General features: G+C 68.1%; 1 protein-coding gene across 1 annotated transcript; it reads left to right on the plus strand.

Moving 5' to 3' along the window:
* The first annotated feature begins 642 nt into the window (after positions 1-642).
* Positions 643-27564, plus strand: CSPG4 (chondroitin sulfate proteoglycan 4). Its single transcript, XM_062206412.1, has 10 exons — positions 643-721; positions 13304-13467; positions 14588-18130; positions 18747-19217; positions 19324-19500; positions 21605-21803; positions 21915-22049; positions 22150-22316; positions 24407-24590; positions 24762-27564. The coding sequence occupies exons 1-10, from the start codon at positions 697-699 to the stop codon at positions 26567-26569; spliced, it is 6873 nt and encodes a 2290-aa protein (XP_062062396.1). The 5' UTR covers positions 643-696; the 3' UTR covers positions 26570-27564.
* The last annotated feature ends 172 nt before the right edge of the window (positions 27565-27736 follow it).

Consider the following 27736-nt stretch of genomic DNA (forward strand, 5'->3'; position numbering starts at 1 on the left):
CACCCCTCTGGCTCTGAGGCAGGGTCCTCCTGCAGGAAACACCAGGAGGGGTGGTCCCTGGCCATTTGGAGTCAAATGTCTCTGGGTGTGAAAAGGTCAAGGTCTCAGACCCCGGCAGAACCTCCTGCTACCTCTGTGCAGAGCAGAGGCAAAGCACCCCAAAAGCCAGTCCTAGGGGTGGGCCCCGTGCTCCCCTCCAAGGCTGCAGTGTGTGTGTGTGCACAGGGTCTCCCCCCCCCCCCCCAATTAGGAAGAGAAGCGAGGGGCGTGGCCCGGCTGGTGCCTCCTCCCTAAGCAGTGTCAGGAGTTCTGGGATCAGAACTTAGCGGGCCTGGGCCCGTCTGGGACTTCGTCCCAACTTTCCAAGGTGGAGCCTGGGTCGGATGGAGCAGGCGCAGGAGCCCAGCACGAGCCCTTTAAGAAGTCCGGAGGTGGGGGCGGCGCGGGAGCCCCAGTCTGAAACCCGAGCGCGCGGCCCTGCGCCCCGCCCCCCGAGCGAGGTCCCGCCGCGCGCCCGACCCCGCCCGCGCCCCGCGCCCGCCGCCGCGCTCGCCCCGCGCCTCGGCTCCGCTCCCGCCTCGCAGCGCAGCGCCGCGTCCGCCGCTCCTGGCTCGCCAGTCCGCCGCGATGCGCTCCGGCCCGCGGCCCCCTGCCCTGGCCGGCGCCCTGGCCTTGGCCCTGGCCTTGACCTGGGCCATGTGGGCCAGACCCACAGCCGCAGGTGAGTGAGGGGCTCAAGACCCCGCATCAGCGTGTGGGGAGCTGGGAGAGGGGCAGAAGCTGCTTGCTGCTTGCTCCCCGCCGCGGGGGTCTCCAGACGGCAGCCGTGGGGTGGACACGGGACGCCAAGCAAAAAAGCCCAGGACTGCGGGCTGTGGGGCTTGGGGCCAGGAGACAGGAGTTGGGAGTGAGGCTGGCCAGGGCGTGGCACTGCCCACCGCTTGTCCCAGACACCCAGTGGGGCTACCGTGGGTGACCGCAGGAGTGACCAAAGGGCACCCAGTGACGGTGGGAAGCGGTCACCCCAGCCTCAGAACCCCTGGCCAGGAATGGGGAGTGGGCTGTGCAGGAGGCGGGAACCAGCAGGGAGGAGCCGCCTGCCTCCCTCCCCCCCCCTCCAGCCCTCAGCCTCCACCTCCTCCCTGGCTGGCCTTCCCGGGGGGGTCTGTCCGGTGCTTTGCCTTCCTTGTCCTGTTCCTGCCGCTGTCCTCTGACAGGACCTGGTTGGCGACAGTCAGGGCCGCCCACCGACACCCTCCCAGAGACGAGCCCCTGCCACACCTGCCTGTCCCCAGCGCAGGACAAGCCCAGCAGAGAGACTGCAGGGTCCCCGGGTTGGTGCCTGCTTCCTTGGGCAAGGCCATCTCTGGTTATGTCCTGGGAACTGTGTCCCCCACCGGCCTTGTGTGGCTCCAGGCTGCAGCCCGCACCTTTCAGTATTCCCCAGAGCAACTTTGTGTAGGGCAAGGGCCTGGGCCTCCCGTCCAGGGCCCGGGCCACACCCTTCTGCCCCTGGGATGGGCCCGCCTGCCCTTGTGGCCATCACAAGGTGCCCGGAAGGCAAGTGACTCAGGGGAGGACCCCTCCCCGCACACGGGTGTGTCAGGCCGCTGCCCCAGGCTCCCTGCCCCTGCCCGGGGACCTTACTCCTCTGTGACCTCGGGGCATCTGTGGTGCCTGGGAGGTGGGCCAGTGCAGACCCCAGCCGCGGGAGAGAGGCTTGGGCTTCCATGGAGAGCCTCTCTCAAGTACTTTGTTAGTGCCAGCAACAAGCTTTGTGCCGGGCGCAGAGGGGTGCACAGAAGTGGAGGGACTGAACTTGAACTCCCAACCTCAAATAGCGATGACTGAATGGTGCCTGCAAAGATGTGTGTGAGAAGTGTGGAGAAGAGGCAGTCGGGGTCCTCGAAGGCAGCCTTGGCAGGTGGGGCAGGCGGGGGCTTGGAGCTGAGCAAGGACACCGAGTTGGGGGTTGAGACGGGAATACCGCAGCCCGGCTGGGAGGCACCCCTGGCGCACAGGCCGGGGAGAGCGTGGGGCTGAGCGCAGAGCCCTTACATGGTAAGTGAAGCCCACAGCCTGTGCCCTGTTGGTCGTAGGGCGCCAAAAGGCTTGAGAGCAGAGTGTGGCACGGCGCCTATGGGCGTTTGTAACGATAAACCAACATCTGCCTTAGGCAGGCGTTGGAAGTGGGGAGGCAGAAGGAGCAGCATCCAACCCCCACCCCGGCCCTGCCTTCGCACGGGAGTGACAGTGTCACTCCTGCCTCCCCCAGGGAGACCCCAGCCCCTCAGTTCTCCCAACTAGAGCAAGGCACGCTGGGTGCTCCCCCTGCACACACGACCACAGAGCCAGGCTCCCAGGGAAGCCATCCGGGCCAACCCCACCACGGTACAGATGGGGCCCCGGATAGCAAGGACAGTGCTCCGAGATCCACAGAGGCCCCTGGCTGCCCAGGCAGAGCCCCCAGGCCTGCCGCGAGGGAGCCGTGTCCTGCCTGGGGGGACTAGGCTTGGGCCACTGGGACAGACTGAACCACGCGTGCTCAGGGCATGCAGGGACCACGGCTCCCACCCCCTTCCCTGGTCTTGAAAGAAAGCCACAGGTGGGAGTCCCTGGCAGCAGGGCCTCTGAGCTGATAGGGGGTCCCAGAAGGCAAGGCTGCAGGAGCACCAGGTGCGAGAGGTTAACCTGGGAAGGCCCCGCTGCCTCCAAGGGGGGCTTGGGGCCCACGGTGCTGGGACAGACCCCACGTTGTGCTTACACAGACACGTGTGTGCTGGTGCTGCCCCCAGGGCCAGGGCAGGGGCTAGGCCCCTTGGCCCAGCCCACCCGGACTGTGGAAGACCTGTTCTAGAACCAAGTATAACAGAGCCCCTCCTGACGCCCGCCCACCCGCCCAGGCCAGACAGAAAGGGCCTTTTAGCACTGCCCGCCTGGGGGGCCGGGGGTGGGCTGCGCCAGGTGGGCCAGGCGGCTGGCGCTGGGCGGGAGGGGAATGGGGCACGTGGGGAGCTCCCGGAGGAAGTGTATAGGCTAAGAACTGGGCGTGCTGCCCGGAGGCGCGGGCAGGGGAGGGCTCACAGATGTGGGGCTCTCTGCTGGCTGGGACCTGTGTGTGTGCGTGCGTGTGCGTGTGTGTGTGAGGGGGCTGGAACCAGGAGCACCCAGTGGCTGCCACCTCGCTCTCACGGAGCTGGGAAAGGAAGCGAGCACGGGGTGGGGGTGGGGGGTGCTCCTGGCAGCCTGTGGCTGTGGGTCCGGAGTGGGTCCTGCTCCCTCACCCCCTTTCCTGGCCACACTGAGCGAGCTCCCCTCTGTACCCCAGAACACCAGGGCGGTTTTTAAAAGTCACTAGAAAAGGAAATTAAGAGATAAGTTTATTTTGGTACCAAAAGATTGGAAATCTGTGCGTACACGGGGGTCTTCAAGTTCATGGAGCACGGGTGCTGTGAAAAACCATGCCTGGATTTCACGGCTGACAGAAACCTGTCTCTTCATTTCTCCGTGAACCTTCCAGATGAGCCGTGGGTGTCCGGTTCTGTGGTGCCTTCAGGAGGGAGGGGTCCCAGCAGGTGTGGGCTGGGGGCGGGTTCCCACTCGCCGCTGTCGCTGAACCATACGGCTGACTCTGCACTGCAATAACTGTATGACTGTGTACGGGGATCCTCCGCGGGGTGGGGGTCGCCGCCGTCTCCACCTCTCCAGACAGGGGGAGGGTGGTTCCTCTGGTTGCCGAGTGCTGACCCCCAGGGCACCAGCCTCGTAGCAGCACTGCTGGTCAGGGCACGTCCCCATTTCACAGATGCAGAAGCAGGCTCAGCAGAGCGCCGGTGCTGCCTCAGGTCATCCCTTGGGCACACAGGCTGTGGTCTTGCCACTCCCGTCCTCACACTCCTGGGGTACCTTAGGCCACCACCAGGGCTCACTGCAGGATGCCCACCACCCATGGCTTAGAAAGGACCTGGGCTCAGAGAGGGGACAACATGTGCGCGAGTCTCCCAGTGGCTCCTAGGCAGGCCTTCCTCCCTGGTCCGGGTGCTGCCTGGCCCACAGGACCCACAGCTCCTGGGGACACACATCTCAGCCACTGCTCTGAGGGCTGGGCCAGGGAGGGGTGCAGGGCTCCCTGGGCTCGCAGGGATGCGGTGAGGAGGAGCTGGGCCCCGGGCTCCGCCCCTGCGCACACGCAGCTCCCCGGATGAGCAGCGTTTTGAGGAAGGTGTGGTTCTCATTCAGGCTTCTAGGGCTTTAAACACAAAAAGCCTCCAAGATGTCCAGACTTTCAAAGAATCCCAGTGAGGCCGTCGCCCAGGGCCCTGCAGAGTATCCTCCATAGAGCTGGACCCCTTGTCCTCAGCCCCCCACCCCGTGTCCCCGGGGCACCCGCCTGAGCATCTGTGGGGGCAAGAGCTCACGGCGCCACCTGCCTGCAGCCGTGCCCCTCTCTAGACCACCCTAACACTTCGGCCTCCGTGTCTGAGGGACCCCACGGCTTGGGGCCAGCTGATGAGCCCCCTGCCACCTTTGCTCCACCCCTCCCCCCCCCAGCCTGCAGCCCCAGCACGGTGCCTGGGGGCCCTCACTGGCCCCTGGCCTCTGTCCGCTGGCCTATGACTGCCAAGTCTGGCACCCGGTAGGAGTGTGTGCTCACGTATGCAGGCACAGGCACACACGTGTTTACATGCATGCCGTGTTGAGCAGACTCCGCCCCTGAGCCGGCAGCCCTGGGGGAAGCCCCCAACTCAGGACACACAGCTCCTCTCCCGGCCCCGCCCCGCCCCGCAGCTCCGCAGCCAGGACGGGCCTGGGCCTGGGCCAGTCCACTCTCCAGGGAACCAGAGGGGCTGGGGAGAGGAGACCAACTTCCGTTCCCACCTAAGAGTGACTCCTTCCCGCCTACATCTCAGGAGGGGGCAGCTATAAATATCAGTGGCCCCAGGACGCCGATTCCCACGACACGCACCCCTCCCCGCCCCACTCGGCTCTACACAGCCGCCGGCCAGCTCTCCTGCTGCTGGCCGCCCGCCAGGCCGGCCTCGGGCCCAGACTCACACATGCTCCCCTCCCTGGGCAGGGAAGGAACGAATCGCCCTTTTTAGGAGTCTCTGAGCCTCTAGGAGGGAGCTCCCTCCCTGCCCCCTCCTCCGAGCCCTCAGCTCCTGGGGACCTGTGCGGGGAGCAGGGGCCGGGCTGGCGACGTGGCGCTGGAGGGTCCAGGGTTGAGTTCTACCCACTGCTCTGTGCCTGGCCTGGGGCCAGCGACTTGCTCTTTCTGAGCCTCGATTTGCTCCCCTGTCAAATGGGGGAGAGTAACCATGCCCCTCCCAGGGGTGAGGCTGGAGCAGGTGCACAGCCCAGCAGTGGTGCCCAGTGAGCGTCTGCTCCCAGGCCTGCCATGGGCCTGCAAGAGGGTCTGTGTGGGACCGTGTGATGTGGAAAAGGAGAGGGGGGCTTCCGGGGGGGGGGGTCGTCTGTCTGCCAGCCCCCACCCCAGGGCTGCTTCCCCCAAGCCTCACAGCCCCCAGGACGGAGCCCACCGGCCACGTGAGGCTCCAGAGGCATAGAATGAGCAGGTACCTGGCCCTTTGACGGAGGTGGAAGCCCAAACGCCTGTCTTTCCCCTGCCCTCTCCCAACCCCTCGGGGCCCCTCCCTGGAGGTAGGGCTGGGGGCTGGGGGCAGGAAATGGCTCAACTGCCGAAGCTGCCACGGGGCTGTCCTCACCACTCGTGATAAGCTGCGGTGGCCGCATCACGAGGAGCAGAGATGCGGACTGAGGGAGGTGAGGGGCCTGGTGTGGACACTAGGGGCTCCAGAGGTCTGTGTTGAAAGACAGATCCAGGCCAGTGCCGCGGCTCACTAGGCTAAACCTCCATCTGCGGCGCCGGCACCCCAGGTTCTAGTCCCGGTTGCTCCTCTTCCAGTCCAGCTCTCTGCTGTGGCCTGGGAGCGCAGTGGAGGATGGCCCAAGTCCTTGGGCCCTGCACCTCATGGGAGACCAGGAGAAGCACCTGGCTCCTGGCTTTGGGTCGGCACAGCGCACCGGCTGTAGCAGTCATTTGGTGGGTGAACCAACGGAGGGAAGACCTCGCTCGCTCGCTCGCTCTCTAACTCTGCCTGTCAAAAAAAAAAAAAAAAAAAAGATCTGAGTCAGGGGAAGGAATGAGTGTTCAGAGAGAGCTACAGAGTTGAGCGAGCATCCTGGGGCGGTGACACATGGGGACCCTGGGGATGAGACACTGGCCAGGCTGAGATCCCACCGTGTGGACGCCTTCTGCCTTCACCCCCGCCCCCACAAGGCACTGCTCCCCGCCCCGCTCCCCGGATGTGCTAACTGCATCCCAGCCGTCTCCCTGCTGAGCCGCTGTCTCCGGGCATCTGGGGCCCATGTGCTGCCCGTCTCCCGTCTGGGGCCCAGCTGAGTCCCCGCAGGGGAGGTCTCTGGAGGGTCTGGCCCTCCAACTCGGCAGCAGAGACGCCGTAGGGACCAGAGCCCGTGCATACCCGGCCCTGGGCAGCCTGCAAGGGGTCCTCAGTCTCCCAGGCCAGCTCTGAGGAGCAGAGTGGAGGTGCTGCTACTGCTCAGAGCTGCTGGTCCCAGTGCACACGCCAGGTGGCCTGGGCCTGGGCTGGGCAGAGCAGTAGGCAGTGCCGCCTCCTGGAGCGATGTTGGAAAACCGCTTCTCGAGGCTGGCCCCGGGCCCGGGGCTCTCCGGGGATGAGGGCAGGGCTGGCCTCCAGCCCCTGCGCCCGTCTTCCACCCAGGCTCTGGCCCCGCCCTGCCAAAAATAAACCCAGACCACCCCATCTTGTACCAGCTCGACCCACCCAGCCCCTCCAGAGCAAGTTGAGTCACCGCTGGGAGCTGCGCCTTTTTTAACCGTCTGAGTCACCGGTGGTGGCTCTGGCTCTGTGACACAGGCTCCAGGCTGCACAGGCCCAGCCAGCTCGACCGGGGGGTCTGAACGGGACTGGCAGCAGCCTCAGCCTGTCCCCACGGGCTCCGCCCCTCTCCCCCTGTGCCCAAGGCAGCCCTTAGGGGCCCCAATGCCCACGTCTGACTGCACAGGCTCTGTCCACCGGGACTTCCGCCTGCAGGTGGGCGAGCCTGACCACAGAGACGCCTGACTCCCGCCCTCCTGCCCCGCCTCCGGCACAGCCTCTCCCACCCAGCCTGGTCTGCGGTGACGGCTTTCCCGATGCTGCCGGCTCCCGCTGCTTAGAGGGTCCCCTGGGCAACACCCTGTCCCCATCGCTGTCTCTTCCACTCTGATTATCTCGATCTCTGTCCCCCCATCCCTGTCTCCCCCCACCCCTTTCCCCTCCGTCTCTGTCCCTCCCGTCCCTGTCTCTCTGGCCCACTGTTGTCTCCCGCAGTGTCTCTTGTCCCCATGGTCATTCCCAAGTGCATGCTGCAGCTGCCCCCTTGTAGACATAACAGATCCTCACCTCTGCCCATTCCCACAGGGACTCTGGGCCCCAGGGACCAAGTGCGAGAGAAATTTTCCACCCGCAACCCCTCTGTGCCCAGAGGCAGGCTGCATCCTGTGGCAGGGAATGCGGATCCCACAGGCACTTCCTGGGGGGCTGCGCAAGGGGCACAGGGGGCCTGGGAATGGCCCCGCCCCCCACCCCTGCCTCCGCGGCAGGAGCCTGCACAGCCTCAAACCCGTGTCTCCGCGGCGACTGTGCTATAAATAGGGCTTGGATTCTATTTTCTTTAAAAACAAGCACCGGACTTTGTCACCAGGGCCAGGGCGGTCCTCCACCCCTCCCTGGCCCTTGTGTCCAGCCCCTGCCTCTGAGCACGGGGGCCTTGGAGGTCTGACCCGGTGGCGAGGGCTGGGGCCAGCTCGCAGGTGCCGCCGAGGAGGGGGCTGTCGTTGGGGGCCACCCCGCGAGGCTGCATTGCATCAGGACTGGTAGAGGTGTCCGTCCACTCCCCAGAGAGAAGGGGCTGCAGGCAGGGCGGGAGGTCACTGGGCGGCCCCGGTGCTGCTCCAGGGCCACAGGCCGCACCCTGGGGCACTCTGGAGACACTGAAAGCTTCCGGGCAGGGAGGAGATTGATGGGGGACCCCGGTGACCCCTGCCTCGTGGACGGAGGAGGACGAGGACCCAGGGTGAGCGGGCTTCCTGTGCAGCGAGCGTGGCTTGTGATGGACCTGGGGTCCTGCGGGGGGTCCTGGCGTGGCCGGCCCTGGCAGGGATGTGCTGTGTCAGCAGAAAAGCTGGAAGAGCAGGTGTGCGGAGGCACGGGCAGGTGGGGTGCTGGCTGGGCTGGGCCGGGAGGAGAGGGCCACCCATAAGCCCACCAGTGCCGGGAGCCGCTTCCGGGCCCCTCGCCCACCAGAAAGCCCTTCCAACGGGGGCCTCCTGGGGCACAGCTGCCCTGGGCTGGGAACACACTCCGTGGGTCCTGTCCTCTGGAGCCTCCAGCCTGGCCAGGCCTGTGGTCATTTACACCAGCAGCTCAGCTGCACCCACGGGGGCGCCCACAGCTTTCTACAGCCGGCCAGAACCCAAGTGCGGGTCGGTCTCCCCAGCCAGCTCCCCCTCGCAGACGGGAAAACTGAGGCCAGAGAGAGGGTGCGCATGCGTTAGGGAGCGGGGCGGCAACCCCTGACCCAGACATCTGCCCTGCATGTGGGGCACTGCTGTCTGGGCTTCTCCCAGCCGCTGCCTGGGGCAGGGAGCGCTGGACTTGAGGTCCTCGCCGCCGTGCAGGCCAGCAGCCGTGGCCTCCTCTCCTCCCCACCCGGCTTGCATGCCCCCTGACCTCAGACCCAGCCCGCCAGGCCTGGGAGGCCCCAGGACAGCCTCCTGGCAGCTTTGTCCTCTGCGCCCTGCGCCCTCCCACGCCACAGCCCCTGAGCTACAGGAGTCTCTCGGAGGGCAGGAAGGGGTCCCTGGCACCGGACCCTGCCAGGAGAGGGCCTCCCGCCGCTGGTAGAGCCCAGACCCCCAGCCTCCCCGTGCCCTGCCCCCCGCCCCGAGCCCCAGTGGGCAGGGCTGGCACTTGTCACCCGTGTCTGGAATGAGCCATCACCGTAGGCTCACGTAGGAGGCTGAGCCCTGGCCCAGCTGGCCCCACGCAGCAGCGGCCATGGAAAGCAGGCGGCTCCCTCCCACTCCCACCCAACCCCGCCCTGACAGAAGGACCCCAGGGGACAAAGGAGAAAGTGTGTCTTCCAGGCTGGGCTGCAGGAGCCAGTGGCAGATGCTCCACTTCCGATTCACACCCAGCAGCCAAACCCCTCCCTCCTGTGTGCACACACGCGGTACTCTCTCCCCGACTGCCGCCGCGGGTTTCCGTGTGGGCTCTGCCACTGCTCCCCGGGGACTGCCCCTCTCAGCCTCCACTTCCTCACCTGCGAGACGAGGGCTCCTCTTAGGGACCCCTCTAGGGCTGGGCCTTCTCGCCCTTTCTCTTCCCTCCCAGAACCACTGAGGCAAGGGTCCCCACAGCCCCTGGGGCCAAGAAAGTGGGGGGCCTGGGGTGCAGAAGAGGGCCTGGAATTCCGTCCCTCCCAGGGCGAGGAGGAAACTCCGGGGTGGGGAAGCCCTTGGAGCGGCCCCACCCTCCCCACCCTCTGCGGCCAGGAGCTGGAGCTGCCACAAAGGCTCCATTGAGCTGCATCCTCCCGACCCTGCCCTCCGGCCTGGGTGGACCCTGCTCGCTTCCTCCGCTTCCTCTGTGTTGGGACACCCTAAGGCGGCTGTGGCCCGAGTTCACCCCACCGGTCTCCTGGGGGTCCCAGGGTCAGGGTCAGCAGTGGCTGCAGAAACCGGTCTCCTGCCCTGGCCTCGAGGCCTTGCGCGAGACCACAAGGGCATCTAGCAGAAGGCCCAGGACTCCGGGCGAGGAGACCCCCGGTGGCGGAGATCTCTGGGGTGCTCAGTGGGGTGGGGTCTGCAGAGCCACCAGGCCTGGTGTCCCACGGCTGGAGAGCGGCTCCCAGGCGGCAGCGACACTGGGTCAGGCCTTGCGGGGGTCTCAGGTCGGCCTAAGCCTGGCCCTGTAACCCTCCCCTGTGATGGGGGAGATGGCTGAGCTTCGGGGGGCCTTGGGACGGCTGCTGGGGTGGAGATGGGGAAGCAAGGGGCTCGGTGGTCCCTTGACTATGCCAGGGGAGGGCCGGCTGCTGGGGCAGGGCCCTGGGCCCAACCCTGCGGGCACACAGGGCAGCCATTCAGCCTGGAAGCCCTGCCCCTCCCACTGCCTGGCCAGACCCCAAGGCAGGCTCCCATGCACCCCTGCCCCGACGTTCTCCGTGGCTCGTGGGTTCTGGGCCTCCTTCCCCAGGGTCAGTTGGCCTTGGGGGTTGCGATCCGGCCCCTGTTCACCCGGGTTGTCTCCCCCTCACCACGGCACCCTCCTTTCTTCCTTACCGCCTTTGCGATGGAATGAATGAGCGTGGGCCCCTGCTCCGCTCCCTGCCCACCTGTCTCCTCCTCCATCCCGGGGCCCCTCCCCACACGCACGTGCCCAGGTCCAGGTCTGCCCAGCGGCTCCAGCTCCCGCACTTTCTCCCTTATAAAGTCAGGCAGGAGCAGACGCCCAGGAATGCTGCTGCCCGTGACGCACGCCCCGGGCTCCCGGGAATGTGGTGGAAGCCGGGTGCACAGGGATCCGTCCAGTGCCCCGCAGCGGGGCTGCTCCCCAAGGAGTTACTTCCCTCCTGGAGCCCCGTCCATCTGGACAGTGGAAGCCCAGTGCCTGATGGGAGCCGGCCAGCCCCTGGGGCCCGAGGACTCCCACAGAGCAGGGTGTGCATGTGTGGGGACCTTGACCCTGCCCAGACCCTAGCGGGCAGGGAGGCTAAGGCACAGAGCTGCTGCCTGCAAGGGGACCCTGGGGTGGGGGTGGGGTGGGAGCTGGCCTCGTGCTTGGGTCCCCAGCCCGGTGCCTCCCTGCCCCCGAGGGGGCTGGCCAGGGAGCTCCTCCCGGGCTTTATCTGCCCATCTGAGGAGGGGATGGGCAAGGACCGGCGCAAGCTGTTCCTGTGGCCGCAGCCCTAGGTCTCGGAAAGGGAGCCTCCCCCGGCCCGCCCCTCACCCCCAGGGCCCAGACAGCGCGCCCTGCTCAGGGCAGGCAGGGCGGGAGCTGGGAGGACCTCACCTCCAGCACAGCCCTCGGGGAACACACGGCCCCTTTCACGGAGCCATGGCGGGCAGGCCCGGGCACAATCACGGCTCTGTGCTGCCGGCTCCCAGCCCACGCACGCACACACAGCCTTACGTAAACCCACGCCCCACCACAGCGGCCGCACACACGCAGATACACGTGTCCGCTGCCCTGGCCACACACCTGCCCGTCAGCCCTCCCCTGTGGGGGGTCTCCAGGACTAACCTGCACAAACGCTCAGGGAAAAGGGTGAAGGGAACACCCATTTATAGGATGAGGACACTGAGGCCAGAACTGGGCCCAGCCGGCCACCCACAGAGCTGCTGCAGGTCTGGGCTGGTGTCTGGCCTCTCCCCCCACATCCCAGGGCTCCCGTCAGGCCGCTGGGCCTGGGCCTGCCTGTGCTACCTTCCCCTCTGCTGCTTTGTGGTCACCCCCAGAGCCTCCAGGGATCAGACCCCCTCCTCTGCCCCACCCAGGGGGACCCGTGTGCCCTGCCAGTCTCTCAGTCTCCGCTCCCTCCTCCAAGAAGCCCTCTGGGATTGGTAGCTCATTGTGTCTTGATCCTATACCTCCTCTCCCACAGCCCCCACCTCCAAGACAAGGGTTGTGGGTGCCTGTGCTGAGTGGGGACACAGCGAGCCGGGCCGCAGGGCTGTCAGTTTCCAGCGCCGTGGCCAGCAATGAGGGGCTGCACAAGGCGGCCTGTGTGAGCTCCTCCCGCCCGGCCCCACAGGAAGCAGCAGGGCCCAGCCCCTCAATGGGCCCATTCAGACCCCAGCTCTCTGGAAAGTACCTCTGCTTCCTGCCCCTCCCACTGTAGCCAAACAGACGTCTGGGCTCTCCCACGGGCAGGGGCTGGGGCAAGTGACGGGGGTGGCCATGTGCCTCACTTCTGCCCGGCCCACAGCCTGCCCCAGCGGGTTTACCCGTTCACCGCAGCCGAGGGCGGGGTCCCCTCCACACAGGGGGCTTAGAGCCCCGACCCCTAACACCTACCTTTCCACAGTATAAATGTCCTCACCAAGGGCCTGTCACCTGCCTCACGGGATTCTTGGAGCTGCAACCATCGGCTCGTGCCAGCTGTCGTGAGCCACGGCTCCCCACTCAGTGGCGTCTCTACGGGGTCGGGGTGCGCCATGGACCCCACCGCCGTGCTGTGGCTGCCCTCGGGGTGGACGAGTCTCGGACCCCTGCCATGGCTGAGGCCGGGTCAGGCACCCTGGCAGGTGTAAAAGTCCCTCTCCAGGCTGTCAGCTGGGCTTGCTACGGGGGTGGGGAGAGGGGCAGGGGGCTTAAGGGAAGCCACGTGGGGGTGGAGCGCTGTGTAACCTGTTCCCATCTCCCACCCTTCCCCCTCCTATGCACGCACACCCACCCGCCCTGGCTGTGTCTGGGCAGAGGCCCAGGTCTGTTTGGCTCTAATCTCTGCAAACAGACCAGAAGTGGGCGCAGCTCGGAGGCCTGCTTGGTCGAAGCAGCCGTAAGCGACAGAAGGAAGCATCCCCCCTCGGCCTGGGCCTCGTCGCCAGCCCCAGGTCCTCTGGGAGCAGTGGGAAGTCAGCTGTCGTCCCTGGCTGCTTGGCCGAGGGGCACGATGGGGCCGGATCTGGCGCCTCCCTGGAGACTGTTAATAGTCCCCAGCAGGAAGCAATAGCGGGGGCAATGCAGGAAGTCTGGGCCCGTTTGGGGGCTGCCCCTGCACGTGGTCTCCATCTGGCCTCAAGCTCTCGCCCCATGGCAGGGAAGCTGCCACCCCCACACCCGTGGCCCAGGAGCAAAGCAGGCATGGGCCGGCCACCCTCTGCCGGCCCGTGGGGGTGGGGCGTGGCATGGCCAGCATTGCCCCAGAGCCCTTGGTGCACTTGGGAGGAAGCTGAGCAGGGACTGGCCCGGGCTGGGGCAACTCCCCTGGCTCCTGTCCCTTTGGGCCAGGGAGCGGCCAGACCCAAGAGGCCGCTGGCCCCAGGAACCTCAAGAGCGGGAGGTCTGCGTTTCTGGGAATTTCGGGGCCTGGCCTTGGAGGCCACATCCAGGCTGGACACAGGACGAGGCCAGACCTGGCGCTAGCATCAGGCTGAGGTGGGAGAGCCGCACCTCCGTCTGTAGCTCCTCACCGTCTGCGGGGCTGGGCCTGGGCCTTGACCACGCCCCCCCCCCCCCCCCCCCCGTAGCCTCCTTCTTCGGTGAGAGCCACCTGGAGGTGCCTGTGGCCACAGCCCTGACCGACATCAACCTGCAGCTGCGCTTCTCCACCACGCAGCCTGAAGCCCTGCTCCTGCTGGCCGCCGGCCAGGCCGACCACCTGCTGCTGCAGCTCCACTCCGGCCGCCTGCAGGTCAGTGACCGCCCCCCGGGGCCAGGGACGGGGTCCCCCTCTCCTTGAATGGCGCCCGCCTGGAGTTGGTGCAGGTCTCCTTGGAGTCTCAAATTCTCCCCTGTTGGGTGTCCAGCAGCACCCCAGGACATGTCCATCCCTCACCGACTGCCCCTACCCGCCAGCCCCCTCACACCTCAGTTCACACAACCCCTCAGGCCCTCTGTGCCGGGACCCAGGCCCCGGCCGGCCATGCCCATCCCCTGCACTGCCTAACTACAGCTTCCCCCACCTGGCACTGGGGCTCGCCTGAACTCCCGTTGCCCCCGGGCATTCCTCTGGCACTGTACCAGTTACCACAACGGTACCAGGACAGCCACGACTGCCTCATTTTTATTTAAATATTATGCACTTATTTATTGGGGAGGTAGAGCGACAGAAGCAGAGAGCTCATGGACAGTCTGAGAACCCAGAATGTTAATCCAAGTTTAGGGGAGCCATCTGCTCCCACACCCAAGTGGAGAGGAGGACCAAGGGCTGATCCACCTGCTTCGGCCATTGCTTTTCACTGCCACCAGGGGTCACTGTTGGACACAGCTAGGTACAGCCTGGGGGCGGTGCCATTGTGCTCTGTGCTCATCCTCTGCCTGTGGGAGCCGGACACCCAAGGCCTCTCTGGCACCAGCGTCCCCACCCCACCCTGGGCCAGGGATCTTTGCCTTAAAGCACAGAGCACCTGGCCAGCTCCCCACCCCTGAACAGGAGCCCCACTGCCTTTGGGGAACCCAGTGGACTTTGTTCTTGTCAGGGGAGTCCCTAGTGCCCACTGACGCAGGGACAGAATGTTCTGTATTCCGGGTGGTTCTGCCGACACCTCTCTGTGTGTCGCTGTGTGTCGGTTCCTCTGGAGTGGATTCACATGGAGGTCCCTGGAGTGCCCGCTCCCACCCCGGGCCCAGCCAGAGCTGACATGGGTTTGGGGTCTGTGTGTTTGGGGGATGAGTAGGTAGCAGGAGGGCAAAGAGAGGCAGGAGAAGCCTGCCCTGGGTGCCCTTTGTCTGGGGACCCCAAAGCTCTGGTAGGGGAAGTGATGGGCTGGGGGTGCTATGCCCACCCCCGCACCTGCCCCGTCTCCCCCCAGGTCAGACTCGCCCTGGGCCAGGAGGAGCTGAGGCTACAGACCCCGGCAGAGCCGCTGCTCAGTGACTCCGAGCCCCACACGGTGGCGCTGGCTGTGTCGGACGACTGGGCCACGCTGTCCGTGGACGGACACTTGAACACCTCCGCCCCCATGCCGGGAGCCCCCCTGGAGGTCCCCTATGGGCTGTTCGTGGGCGGCACCGGGAGCCTGAGCCTGCCCTACCTGCTGGGTGCCAGCCAGCCCCTGCGTGGCTGCCTGCTCGAAGCCACCCTCAACGGGCGCAGCCTCCTGCGGCCGCTGACGCCGGACGTGCCCGAGGGCTGTGCTGAGGAGCTCGCGGCCGGTGCCGACGTGGCACTGGGCTTCCCGGGGCCCGGCTCGCTGGCCACCTTCCCCGCCTGGAGCACGCGGGACCGCGGCAGCCTGGCATTCACGCTGACCACGCGCAGCCGCCACGCACCCCTGGCCTTCCAGGCCGGGGGCCAGCCGGGGGAATTCATCTACGTGGACGTCTTCGAGGGCCACCTGCGCGCCGTCGTCGAGAGGAGCCAGGGCACCATGCTGCTGCACAACAGCGTGCCCGTGGCCGACGGGCAGCCCCACGAGGTCAGCGTCCACCTTGACGGCCAGCGGCTGGAGATCTCCGTGGACCAGTACCCCACGCGCACCTCCAACCGCGGGATGCCCAGCTCCCTGGAGCCCCGAGGCGGCCTCCTCCTCGGGGGGCTGGACGCAGAGGCCTCGCGGCACCTCCGGGAGCACCGCCTGGGCCTGGCGCCCGGGCCGGCCGACGCCTCCCTGCTGGGGTGCCTGGAGGACCTGAGCGTCAACGGGCAGCGGTTTGGGCTGCGGGAGGCCCTGCTGACCCGCGGCATGGCGGCCGGCTGCAGGCTGGACGAAGAGGACGAGTACGAAGAGGATGCTTACGGCCCCTACGAAGCGCTGTCCACCCAGGCTCCCGAGGCCTGGCCGGCCGCGCAGCTGCCCGAGCCGTGCGCGCCGGAGCCGGGGCTGCCGCCAGTGTTCGCCAACTTCACGCAGCTGCTGACCGTGAGCCCTCTGGTGGTGGCCGAGGGCGGCACGGCCTGGCTCGAGTGGCGGCACCTGCAGCCCACGCTGGACCTGACCCAGGCCGAGCTGCGCAGGTCCCAGGTGCTGTTCAGCGTGAGCCGGGGGCCGCGGCACGGCGAGCTGCAGCTGGACGTCCCGGGCGCGCGGGCGCGCAAGATGTTCACGCTCCTGGACGTGGTGAACCGCAAGGCGCGCTTCGTGCACGACGGCTCCGAGGCGCCCGCCGACCAGCTGGTGCTAGAGGTGTCGGTGACGGCGCGCGCGCCTGTGCCGTCCTGCTTGCGCAGGGGTCAGACGTACGTGCTGCCCGTGCGCGTCGACCCCGTCAACGACCCGCCCCGCGTCGTCTTCCCGCACGGCGACCGCATGGTGCTGCTGGAGCACACGCAGAAGCCGCTGGGGCCCGACGTGGTCCAGGCCTACGACCCGGACTCGGCCTGCGACGGCCTCACCTTTCAGCTCCTTGGCGCCCCGGCCGGCGGCCTCCCGGTGGAGCGGCGGGATGCGCCGGGCCAGCCGGCCGCCGAGTTCTCCTGCCGCGAGCTCGAGGCGGGCGGCGTGGTCTATGTGCACCGCGGCGGCCCCGCGCAGGACCTCACGCTGCGGGTCAGCGACGGGCTGCAGGCCGGCCCGCCGGCCACGCTGCGGGTGGTGGCCGTGCGGCCGGTCCTCCGCGTGCGCCACAGCACCGGGCTGCACCTGGCGCAGGGCTCGGCCGCGCCGCTGCTGCCCGCCAACCTCTCGGTGGATACCAACGCCGTGGGGCAGGACGTGAGCGTGCTGTTCCGCGTCACGGGCGCCCTGCGGCTGGGCGAGGTGCAGAGGCGCGGCGCGGGCGGGCTGGAGGGCACCGAGTGGCGGGCCACGCGCGCCTTCCACCAGCACGACGTGGAGCAGGGCCGCGTGCGCTACCTGAGCACCGACCCGCGGCGCCACGACGCTGACACCAACGAGGACCTGGCCCTGGAGGTGCAGGTGGGCCAGGAGACCCTGAGCAACCTCTCCTTCCCCGTGACGGTGCAGCCGGCGCGGGTCTGGATGCGGCGGCTGGAGCCTCTGCACACGCGCAACGCGCAGCCGGAAGCGCTCACCGAGGCACACCTGGAGGCCGCCCTGGACGAGGAGGACCCCGCCGCCGCCGCCTTCCACTACGAGCTAGTCCAGGCGCCCAGGAAAGGGAACCTGCAGCTGCAGGGCGCCAGGCTCTCCGATGGCCAGGGCTTCTCCCAGGACGACCTGCGGGCCGGCCGCGTCACCTACGAGGCGGCGGCCCGCGCCTCCGAGGCGGCCGAGGACTCCTTCCGCTTCCGAGTGACCGCCGCGCCGCACGCGTCTCCCGTCTACACCTTCCCCATCCACATTGGCGGCGACCCCGACGCGCCCGTGCTCACCAACGTGCTGCTGCCCGTGGCCGAGGGCGGCGAGGCCGTGCTGTCGGCCGACCACCTGTTCGTGCGCAGCCTGCAGGGCGCCGGCTACCTGTTCGAGGTGGTGGAGCGGCCGCGCCACGGGCGCCTGGCCTGGCGCGGGGCCGCGGGCCCGGACGTGACGGCGTTCACCAACGAGGACCTGCTGCGCGGCCGGCTGGTCTACCAGCACGACGGCTCCGAGAGCACGGAGGACGACGTCCCTTTTGTGGCCACGCGCCAGGGCGAGGGCAGCGGCGCCGGCGCCGCGGGCTGGGAGGAGGTGCGCGGCGTGCTCCGCGTGGCCGTGCAGCCCGTCAACGACCACGCGCCCGTGCAGACCGTCAGCCGCGTGTTCCACGTGGCCCGGGGCGGCCAGCGCCTGCTGACCACCGACGACGTGGCCTTCAGCGACGCCGACTCGGGCTTCTCGGACGCCCAGCTCGTGCTGACCCGCAAGGACCTCCTGTTCGGCAGCATCGTGGCCGCCGACGAGCCCTCGCGACCCATCTACCGCTTCACCCAGGAGGACCTGCGCAGGGGCCGGGTCCTGTTCCTGCACTCGGGCGCCGACCACGGCTGGCTGCAGCTGCAGGTGTCTGACGGGCAGCACCAGGCCACGGCGGTGCTGGAGGTGCAGGCCTCGGAGCCCTACCTCCACATGGCCAACGGCTCCGGCCTGCTGGTGCCGCAGGGCGGCCAGGCCACCGTCGACACAGCCGCGCTCCGCCTGGACACCAACCTGGACATCCGCAGTGGGGACGAGGTACACTACGTCCTCACGGCCGGCCCTCGCTGGGGGCAGCTGCTGCGGGCGGGCCTGCCCGCCGGAGCCTTCTCCCAGCAGGACGTGCTGGACGGGGTGCTGGTCTACAGACACAACGGCAGCCTCAGCCCCCACGACGCCCTGACCTTCTCGGTGGCAGCGGGGTCGGTGCAGGCGGAGGCCACACTGCCCGTGACCATTGCCCTGGAGAGCCCCCCTCCCCCGCTGCGGCTGGTGCGGCACCAGAAGATCTACGTCTTCCAGGGAGAGGCCGCTGAGATCCCCCGCGACCGCCTGGCGGTGAGATCGGGGGCGGAGAGCACTGTGTGCTGGGGACTGGGGACATGGCCTCCGGGGCTCCCCAGCTGGGGGCTGGTGGTCAGAGGGACGGGTGCTGTGTTCCCGGGGGTTTCTGGGGAGCCCGGGGCTTGGGCATCCGCCTAGGGGCTGTGTGTGCCTCCAGACCAGGACTGGGGGGGGGGGGGGACTTCCAGGCAAAGTGGACGTGCCAGGCAAAGGCACAGAATCGGGAACCCAAGTTTGGATGTGGTGTTTGATGTCCAGTGGCTGGGCCACCAGGTGAGGGAGCACCCAGCAGCCTTCAGGGTGGACTCCTCTGAGAAGGCTGCTGCGCCCTCTGGTGGTCATGGATGGGAATGGCAGGGTGAGGGAGGAGCGCAGAGTGTGTGCGCACACACATGCACATGCGTGTGATGTCCGTGTGCAATGAGAGTGTGCCTGTGTCCCCGAGTCTGAGGATGTCTGACCGTGGACCTGTGGGTGCCCCTCGGTCTGTGTGGGTGGGAGCGTGGTGGGTGTCTGCTTGTTGTGTGTGTCAGCACCAGTGGAGGGAGTGAGCAACAGGTGGAAACAGCCTGTGGCCCCCCGTGAGTCCCCGTGGCCCTGTGTCCCCCAGGCAGCCCAGGAGGCCGTGGCGCCGGCAGACATCGTGTTCTCGGTGAAGAGCCCCCCGCTGGCCGGCTACCTGGTGGAGGTGTCCCCTGGCAGCCCGCCCGGCCTGGACCCGGTGCAGAACTTCTCTCAGGAGGCGGTGGACGCCGGCCGGGTCCTGTACCTGCACTCCCGCCCCGAGGCCTGGCAGGACGCCTTCTCCCTGGACGTGGCCTCGGGCCTGGGCGCCCTGCTGGAGGGCGTCCGCGTGGAGCTGGAGGTGCTGCCCAAGGCCATCCCCCTGGAGGCGCAAAACTTCAGCGTCGCCGAGGGCGGTGCCCACACCCTGGCCCCGCCGCTGCTCCGCATCACCGGCCCTTACTTCCCCTCGGTGCCCGGCCTCCTCCTGCAGGTGCTGGTGCCGCCCCGCCACGGGACCCTGCAGAGGGAGGACGGGCCTCAAGGGAGGCCTCTCGGGGCCTTCTCCTGGAGAGAGGTACGGGCCAGGGTATGGCCGGCAGGGGCGTGGCCTGGGGCTGGTGGGGGCGTGGCAGGGCCGGGCAGGGGGTGGGGGCCTCACTGCCAGTCCCGGTGACCCACAGGTGGAGGAGCGGCAGATCCGCTACGTGCATGATGGGAGCGAGACGCCGATGGACAGCTTCGTCCTGGTGGCTAACGCCTCGGAGATGGGCCGCCAGAGCCACCCAGTCACTGTCACTGTCACCGTCCTGCCCGTTAACGACCAGCCACCTGTCCTCACGGCAAACACGGGCCTACAGGTGAGTGCGCTCCCCGGGGGCCACCCCGTCTCCGTGCCAGGAGGGGCCCAGGACCCCTGCTTCTGCCTCTGGAAAGTGGAGACGCCGCCAGTGCCCCCCGGGTTGCTGGAAGAAGTGTAGCCTTGTGCTGGAGACAGACCACAGAGCAGGGGCGCAGTCTGGGTGACCGCCCATTTCCAAGTGCGGGGAGCAGCCTTGTGAGCGGCTCTCTGGCCTCACCCACAGCACCAGGTGTTTCCTGCAGCTTGGGGCCAGAACCCCGAGGTTTCAAGCCCCCAGGGGCTTGGGTTCCCCACCCCCACCCCCCAGCAGGGGACCCTCAGTGGGGCAGTCCTCCGTGGCCAGAAAAGTGGTGACGGGGGCGGGGGGGCCCCCGGAAAGGTGTGGCTGACTCATCCCACATGCGGCAGGGCTGGGAATTCCAGCTTCCAGGGTGTGGACGCCGGGGGCAGTGGGAGCTGGGGGGCTGCAGAGCGGGCTGCAGGGGCCCCTCCTGGCCTGAGGCACCGAGTCTTGGGTGGTGGTCCGGGTGCTGCTTCAGGAAGGTCTGGGGAAGTGGGATTAAGAAACAAGTTTGTTTGGGTGCAAAAAAAAAAAAAAAAAAAAACAGGAAAGCCAAAGCCGGGCATGCCAGGAAACGTGTCACGAGTCATGAGAATACATGCCCGAAACAACTCATCCTTAAAGAGAAAAGATTCATTCATTGGAAAGGCAGAGCTACGGAGAGAGGAAGAGAGAGGAGGAGAGACAGAGAGAGGAGGAGAGACGGAGAGAGGAGAGAGGAGGAGAGACGGAGAGAGGAGGAGAGAGGAGAGAGGAGGAGAGACGGAGAGAGGAGGAGAGACGGAGAGAGGAGGAGAGACGGAGAGAGGAGGAGAGAGGAGGAGAGACGGAGAGAGGAGGAGAGAGGAGAGAGGAGGAGAGACGGAGAGAGACGGGGAGAGGAGGAGAGAGGAGGAGAGACGGGGAGAGGAGGAGAGACGGAGAGAGGAGGAGAGAGGAGAGAGGAGAGACGGAGAGAGGAGAGAGGAGGAGAGACGGAGAGAGGAGGAGAGAGGAGGAGAGAGGAGGAGAGAGGAGGAGAGACGGGGAGAGGAGGAGAGACGGAGAGAGGAGGAGAGACGGGTCTCCCATGCACTGGTTCACCCCCCCAAATGGCTGCAACAGCTGGGGCTGGGCCAGGCGGAAGCCAGGAGCAGGGAAGTCGCCGGGTTTCCCACGCTGGTGACAGGGACCCAAGTCCCTGAGCCATCCTCTGCTGCACTCCCAGGTGCACTAGCAGGGAGCTGGAATCAGAAACAGGCGGGACTCGAACTGCTACTGCGTTATGGGACGCCGGCATTCCAGGCGGGGACTTAACCCACTGCACCACAACACCCGCCCTCAGCCCCACGACATTTTTATTTGAAGTCTCCTAGCACGTGCCTGTGAATGCTGGCCGGGTAGCCTGGAGGGAAGCAGAAACAGGCCCCAACTAAGGGCTGGCCTGGGACCACGAGCCAGGACTGCTGTTGTGTTGGCCACCAGGTGGCACTGTCCACCCGTGTCTGCTCCCTGAGCCCAGCCCTGAAGCCCCGCCCCCGTGCACTGTGGCCATCCTCTGGCCTGGGCTGGAGCCCAGGAATGCCAGAGCGGCTGGACCGATGCACTGACCTGGCAGGACCCTGGGGACAGGATGCTGCCCTACTGGCAGTGAGAGGCCGGGGGGAGCTCCCTCCACCCCACTGGGCCCGTGACTGCTGGGAATACCTAGGCCTGGTCCTCTGGGCTGGGGGCTGCGGGCAGCGGACCAGACACGGCCTCTGCACCCCCTGCCACAGTAGAGCCGTGTCCAGGTACCCCGGGTGGGCAGGGAGCCCATCCCCACGGCATGCCTGGTCGCTGCACACACCTTGGAGAGTCTGAGGGGTAGCCCTGCCCTGCGGGAGAGCCGGGGAGGACCAAGTCTGGGTGGAGGAGGAGGAGGCTGGGGTACTGACCCCCGGGGCCTCCCTAGGTGGCCTTGAGGGACAAACAGGGAGGCTGGTGGGGAGGCGGGGGCCTGGGCCTGGCGGCAGGGAAGGTGAGCGGCTGGGCCAGAGCTTGCACAGGCCTGTGTCCCCAGATGTGGGAGGGGGCCACCGTGCCCATCCCCGCCGAGGCCCTCAGAGGCACGGACGGTGACTCGGCGCCCCAGGACCTGGTCTACGCCATTGAGCAGCCCAGCAACGGGAGGGTGGCGCTGCGGGCGGCGCCGGGCGTGGAGGTACACAGCTTCTCACAGGCACAGCTGGACGCGGGGCTGGTGCTCTTCACACACACAGGTGGGTGCTGGCGCCCTGCAGACCCCTGGGGCGGGGAAGGCGGGGAGAGGCCCGGGGGGGGGGGGTGCGCCAGCCTGGACTGGCAGGACCCAGCTCCACGCCCACCCGCAGGCGCCCTGGACGGCGGCTTCCACTTCGCCCTGTCCGACGGCCAGCACATCTCCCCTGGGCACTTCTTCCGAGTGACGGCGCAGAAGCGGGCGCTGCTCTCGCTGGACGGCAGCCGGACGGTGACCGTGTGCCCAGGTGGGACTGCGTGGTGTGTCTTCTGCGTGCAGGTGTCCACCGTGGGGGGGGGGGAGTCGCAGCCCGGAAGCTGACGGCAGTCCCCTCCCGCCCTCTGCAGGGTCGGTCCAGCCGCTGAGCAGCCGGAACCTGAAGGCCAGCTCCAGCACCGGTGCCGACCCGCACGCGCTGCTCTTTGAGGTGCTCGCGGGCCCCGAGCTGGGCCGGCTGCTCCACTCCCGGCAGGGCAGCGCCGGGGACGCCCTGGTGAACTTCACACAGGCAGAGGTAAGCGCCAGCTCCGCGCTGCCCCCAAAGGCCCCCTGTGCGGGTACAGGGCCCCGGCTCCCGCACCGCTGCCCTGGCTCTGGGCACCCTGCCCCCCAGGAGCTACTACCAGGCTGTAGGACAACAGGGGGCACTGGGCAGGAACTCGGGGTGGCAGGAGCCCACTGGCGGTCCTGGAGACCGAAGCAGGCAGCTGGGGAGGGGGCGTGCAGGGAGGAGGCAGGGGAGCTGTCGGGCCTGGGGCATAGTCTGAGCTCCGGTCAGGCGCCAGGGAGAGGCAGAACGGATCCCCGAAGCAAACGGGGACAGAGGCCGCTGAGGAATCCAAGCCTGGGGCAAAGCCGTGGTCCAGAGGCCCACGTGGAGACTGGAACTCTGGCCTGGGTAGAGGCAACCTGCTGGCCCCCCGGGGCGCTCTGTGCCGGTTGTCCTGGGGTTGGGGATGGGGGAGAAGGATCGACCCTTTGTCGTGTGGAAGGTGCCACGAGGGTCCCTGCAGACTGGGAGAGGAGGGCAGAGCAGGCAGGCACCTGATGCACCTGCTGGGAGCCCCGGGGGGGGGGGGGGGGGGGTCCCGGGCCTCAGGCCTGACTGCCACTGGGAGCCTCAGTTCTCTGATACTGCTCCAAGTCCTGCCCTGGCAAAGCCCACCCCCAGGGCCCCCTCCGGCCTCCCCTCCTCCAGCAGTACCCCATCTACAGGCTCTCCCTGGAAAGTCCCGCCCCCACCCTGTACCCAAAGCAGGGGGCTTTGACCAAGGAGGGGAATTGGCTTCTTGGTCTCCCCCAGCATCACCCCCGGTCTCCTGGAGCAAGCCAGCTGTGGCCAGCCTCCCTGGCCCCCTCCCCTTTGTCCTGGGCCGCCCATCCAGGGGCTGGCCACGCCCTCCCCAGCCTGCAGTCTTGGGGCAGACCAGAGTGTGTGGCCACCAGGGGGCCCAGCGGTCCGTGCCACCCGGGAGGCTGGGCCGGGGCTACGTGGCAGACAGGGAGGAGGGGGCAGGCCAGGGCTGCGTGAGGCCCTGTCGGATGCTGCCCCACAGTGCTGTGGGCTGGGCAGCCTGGGAGCAGGTGTCCTGGTTTCTGGAGACTGAGGTCAGGGAGGTCAGGTAGTGCTGTGAGAGCACACCACCGGTGAGGGGCAGAGCGACACGGGCTGCTCCCCCGTGTGTGACGTGCCGACCGCCCTAAGGAGCCGCTGTGTGCCATTGCTATGCAGGGCAGCTGGGCCGCAGGACCCATGTGGCCAGCCACAGGGCCACTGCAGTGACGGTCCCCTCCCTTGGGGCTTGCTGTGTCTGCTGTGTGGAGAAGCACTGCGGGGCAGGGGTGGGGTAGGGGCAGAGCTGGGACACAGCCAGGAAGCCATTGCCAGGAGGCAGCGAGGGGCTGGGTGGCCCTGGGGTCCCTGCCCGAGCCACTGATGAATGGAGCAACCAGCAGGGAGCCCGCGGTGGACTCAGAGTCGGGAGTCCGGGGAAAGCCAGGGCTGGGGATGTGAACAAGGGAGCTGGCGTTTGGGGCCCTGGGCCTGAATGGGCAAGAACCAGAACCAGAACCCCAAGCTGGGAGATGTAGGGGAGGAGCTGAGACTGGGGGGGAGGAGGGAACCCGGGGGCGACCGTGCTGGAGCCCACCACGATGCCGCCGGTGCTGCTGCGTGCCCAGGACGTGCGTCTGGGGACAGGAGCCCGCAGTGCCCTCTGGGAGAGGGTCTCGGCAGGGAGAGAGAAGAGGGGGGCAGCTGTCTCCGAGGGGGAAGGTGTGGCCCCTTCCGTGGGGAGGAGAGAGGAGGGGCATTGGAAGCGGCGGCGAGAGCGGCACGCCCCAAGGCATGGCTCCATGCGGACGGGCGGGCCCAGAGGCTTGGCCTGGAGCTGATGTGCAGGGTTGAGAGCCGGCTCCTCACTGCCACCTGCTCGCCTCCCAGTGGCCCCTGAGCTGGCGAGGCAGGCGGGGTGGTGCGGCCTGGGCCAGGCTGGGCGCTGAGAGCTTGCTGAGACCAAGCGCCCAGGACGGTGCCAGCCAGGGAGGGGCTCCTGGGCACCGCGGGCGGCACAGCCCACCCCCAGCCCCGGTGTCTCCCTCCAGGTATACGCCGGGGAGGTTCTGTATGAGCACGAGATGCCCCCAGAGCCCTTCTGGGAGGCCCACGACGCCCTCGAGCTCCGGCTGTCCTCTCCCCCTGCCCCTGATGTGGCCGCCACGCTGGCGGTGACCGTGTCTTTCGCGGCTGCCTGTCCCCAGCGCGCCAGCCGTCTCTGGAAGAATGAAGGTGAGTGGTGTGAGGGGCTTGCAGGGGAGGGGACACCCTGGTCTCTCGGGGACCCTGAGCCCCACCCGGGGTGCCTGGTACAAGGGGCGGCACAGCCTTGCCCAGGGGACCCCAGGCCGAGGGCCCTCACCCTGACGGGCTGGACTTTCACGGCCTGTGTCCCACCCCCAGGTCTCTGGGTCCCCGAGGGCCAGCAGGCCAGGATCACAGTAGCCGCCCTGGACGCGTCCAACTTCCTGGCCAGCGTTCCGTCCGCCCAGCGCCCCGAGCACGACGTGCTCTTCCAGGTCACGCAGTTCCCCACGCGGGGCCAGCTCCTGCTGTCCGAGGAGCCGCTGCACGCCGGGCAGCCCCACTTCCTGCAGTCCCAGCTGGCCGCGGGGCAGCTGCTGTATGCCCACGGAGGCAGCGGCACGCAGCAGGACGGCTTCCGCTTCCGCGCCCACCTGCAGGGGCCGGCGGGGGCACCCGTGGCCGGGCCGCACACCTCCGAGGCCTTCCCCATCACCGTGCGCGACGTGAATGAGCGGCCGCCACAGCCCCAGGCCTCCGTGCCGCTCCGGCTCACCCGCGGCTCCCGCGCCCCCATCTCCCGGGCCCAGCTGAGCGTGGTGGACCCGGACTCGGCACCGGGGGAGCTGCAGTACCAGGTGCAGCGGGCGCCCCGCAATGGGTTCCTGAGCCTGGCAGGGGGCGGCCCGGGGCCAGTGACCCGCTTCTCTCAGGCGGACGTGGACGCAGGGCGGCTGGTCTTCGTGGCCAACGGGAGCAGCGTGGTGGGCGTCTTCCAGCTGAGCGTGTCTGACGGGGCCAGCCCACCCCTGCCCGTGTCCCTGTCCGTGGACGTGTTGCCGTCCGCCATGGAGGTGCAGCTGCGGGCACCCCTGGAGGTGCCCCAGGCCCTGGGCCGCTCCGCCCTGAGCCGGCAGCAGCTCCAGGCGGTGTCAGACCGGGAGGAGCCGGACGCAGCTTACTCCCTGACCCAGGCGCCACGGCACGGGCACCTGCTGGTGGCCGGCCAGCCAGCCTCAGCCTTCAGCCAGCGCCAGGTGGACCAGGGGGACGTGGTCTTCGCCTTCACCAACTTCTCCTCCCCCCACGACCACTTTGCCGTGCTGGCCCAGGCCCGGGGGGTCAACGCGTCGGCCATGGTGAACGTGACCGTGAGGGCACTGCTGCGTGTGGGGGCGGCGGGGCCTTGGCCCCAGGGAGCCACCCTGCGCCTGGACCCCGCTGTGCTGGATGCCAGTGAGCTGGCCAACCGCACCGGCAGCGTACCCCGCTTCCGGCTCCTGGAGGGGCCCCGGCACGGCCGCGTGGTGCGTGTGGCGCAAGCCAGGACGGAGCCCGTGGAGCAGTTCACACAGCAAGACCTTCAAGACGGGCGGCTGGGGCTGGAGATAGCCAGGTCCCCGGGCCCCGCCGGCGACAGCCTCACGCTGGAGCTGTGGGCGCCGGGCGTCCCACCTGCCGTGGCCTCACTGGACTTTGCCACGGAGCCTTATGACGCCGCCCGGTCCTACCGCGCCTTCCTGCTCAGGGTCCCCGAGGCTGCTCGGACAGAAGCTGGAGAGCCGGGCCGCGGCCCACCCACAGGCCAGCCAGGCCCCGCAGCGTCCAGCCCGGTGCCCGCGGTGGCCCGGGGCGGCTTCCTGGGCTTCGTGCAGAACAACATGTTCAGCATCATCGTTCCCCTGTGCCTCGTCCTGCTGCTGCTGGCGCTCATCCTGCCGCTGCTCTTCTACCTCCGTAAGCGCAACAAGACGGGCAAACACGACGTCCAGGTCCTCGCTGCCGAGCCCCGCAATGGCCTGGCCGGCGACACCGAGACCTTCCGCAAGGTGGAGCCGGGCCAGGCCATCCCGCTCGTGGCCGTGCCTGGCCAGGGGCCCCCGCCGGGCGGCCAGGCGGACCCAGAGCTGCTGCAGTTCTGCCGGACACCCAACCCTGCCCTCAAGAACGGCCAGTACTGGGTGTGAGGCCTGGCCCGGGCCCTGAAGCTGACCAGGCCAGGGACGGGCTCGCCCACGCCCCCAGGCCCCAGGGCTCCCATGCCCCGGCGCTGTCTGAGCAGCCCCTGAGCAGCAGAGACTGGAGACACCAAGCGTGCAGGGTGCTGGAGGTCCCCGGGGGTCCCAATGGAGCGGAGTCTGGTGCTGGAATCCCCCCAGCTCACGCCAAGCCTGGGCAAACCGCAGGGAGCTGGGAGGGGCTGTCAACACCAGAGTGACCTCCCCCGAGTGTGTGACCTTGGGTAGGTCACATATGACACTGGCCGCCACACAGGCAGGGAGGAGAGAGGCGGTTCCCGGTTTTTCTGCCCAGCCCTGGCCGCCCCTTTCTCCGCCCTGGGGTGCAGGGAGAGCTCCCTTGGGGGGGGGTAACTGGCAGCAGAAGCCCTCCTCTCTAGGCGGCTCCACCAATAGAATAATATATTGAGGGGCAGTGGGAGGGCGCTGGGGGTGGGCTTATTTAACGGGATTACAAGGGCGCTATTTAAACGTGGTGCTGAGCTAGCCAGAACGGACAGAGCCCCAGGGCTGTGAGCCCCACAGGACCCCGCCTTGATGGGCCAAGGCTGGGCAACCATGGGTAGGTGGCCCTGGCGGGCTGGGTGAGGAGTGTGGAGGGGCTCGGGCCAGGGCCAGCGCGTGCTCCTGCCTGAGGACTGGGGGTACGGTGGGGGGGGCACTTGGCTCTGCAGAGCCTGGATAAACGGTGCTTCGGCAGCTCGGACGGCTGCGTGGTGTTTATGTCTGTCGCTGGGCCCGTGTCCACATCATCTGCACAGCGGCAGGGTGGACAGGGCCAGGCAAACCCCTGGATCCTCACCGGACCCCCGGAGGAGGAGAGGGAGGCGGTGTGGGCAGGTGCACGGTCTTCGGGAGCTGGGGCCCACACCCTGGCGTTCAGCAGAGAGCGCCTGGGTGCTCCACAAGGAGCTTCAAGGGAAAGTAAAAATAAACTCTCCTGGCCCGAGATTTCTTAGCCGGAGTTTTGGCTTCCACTGCCCGTCCCTCCCACCCCCTCGCACACGGCTGGAACCGTGAAGGCGAGGGTAGTGCGGAGCCTTGGGGGCCCGGAGGCCTGAGGGGGAGGGGTGGCTGCCTGTCCAGGGGTGGCCTCCGCCGCTGTCCATCCCTCGC

The sequence above is a fragment of the Lepus europaeus genome, chromosome 11 (assembly GCF_033115175.1).
Source record: "Lepus europaeus isolate LE1 chromosome 11, mLepTim1.pri, whole genome shotgun sequence".
NCBI lineage: Eukaryota > Metazoa > Chordata > Mammalia > Lagomorpha > Leporidae > Lepus > Lepus europaeus.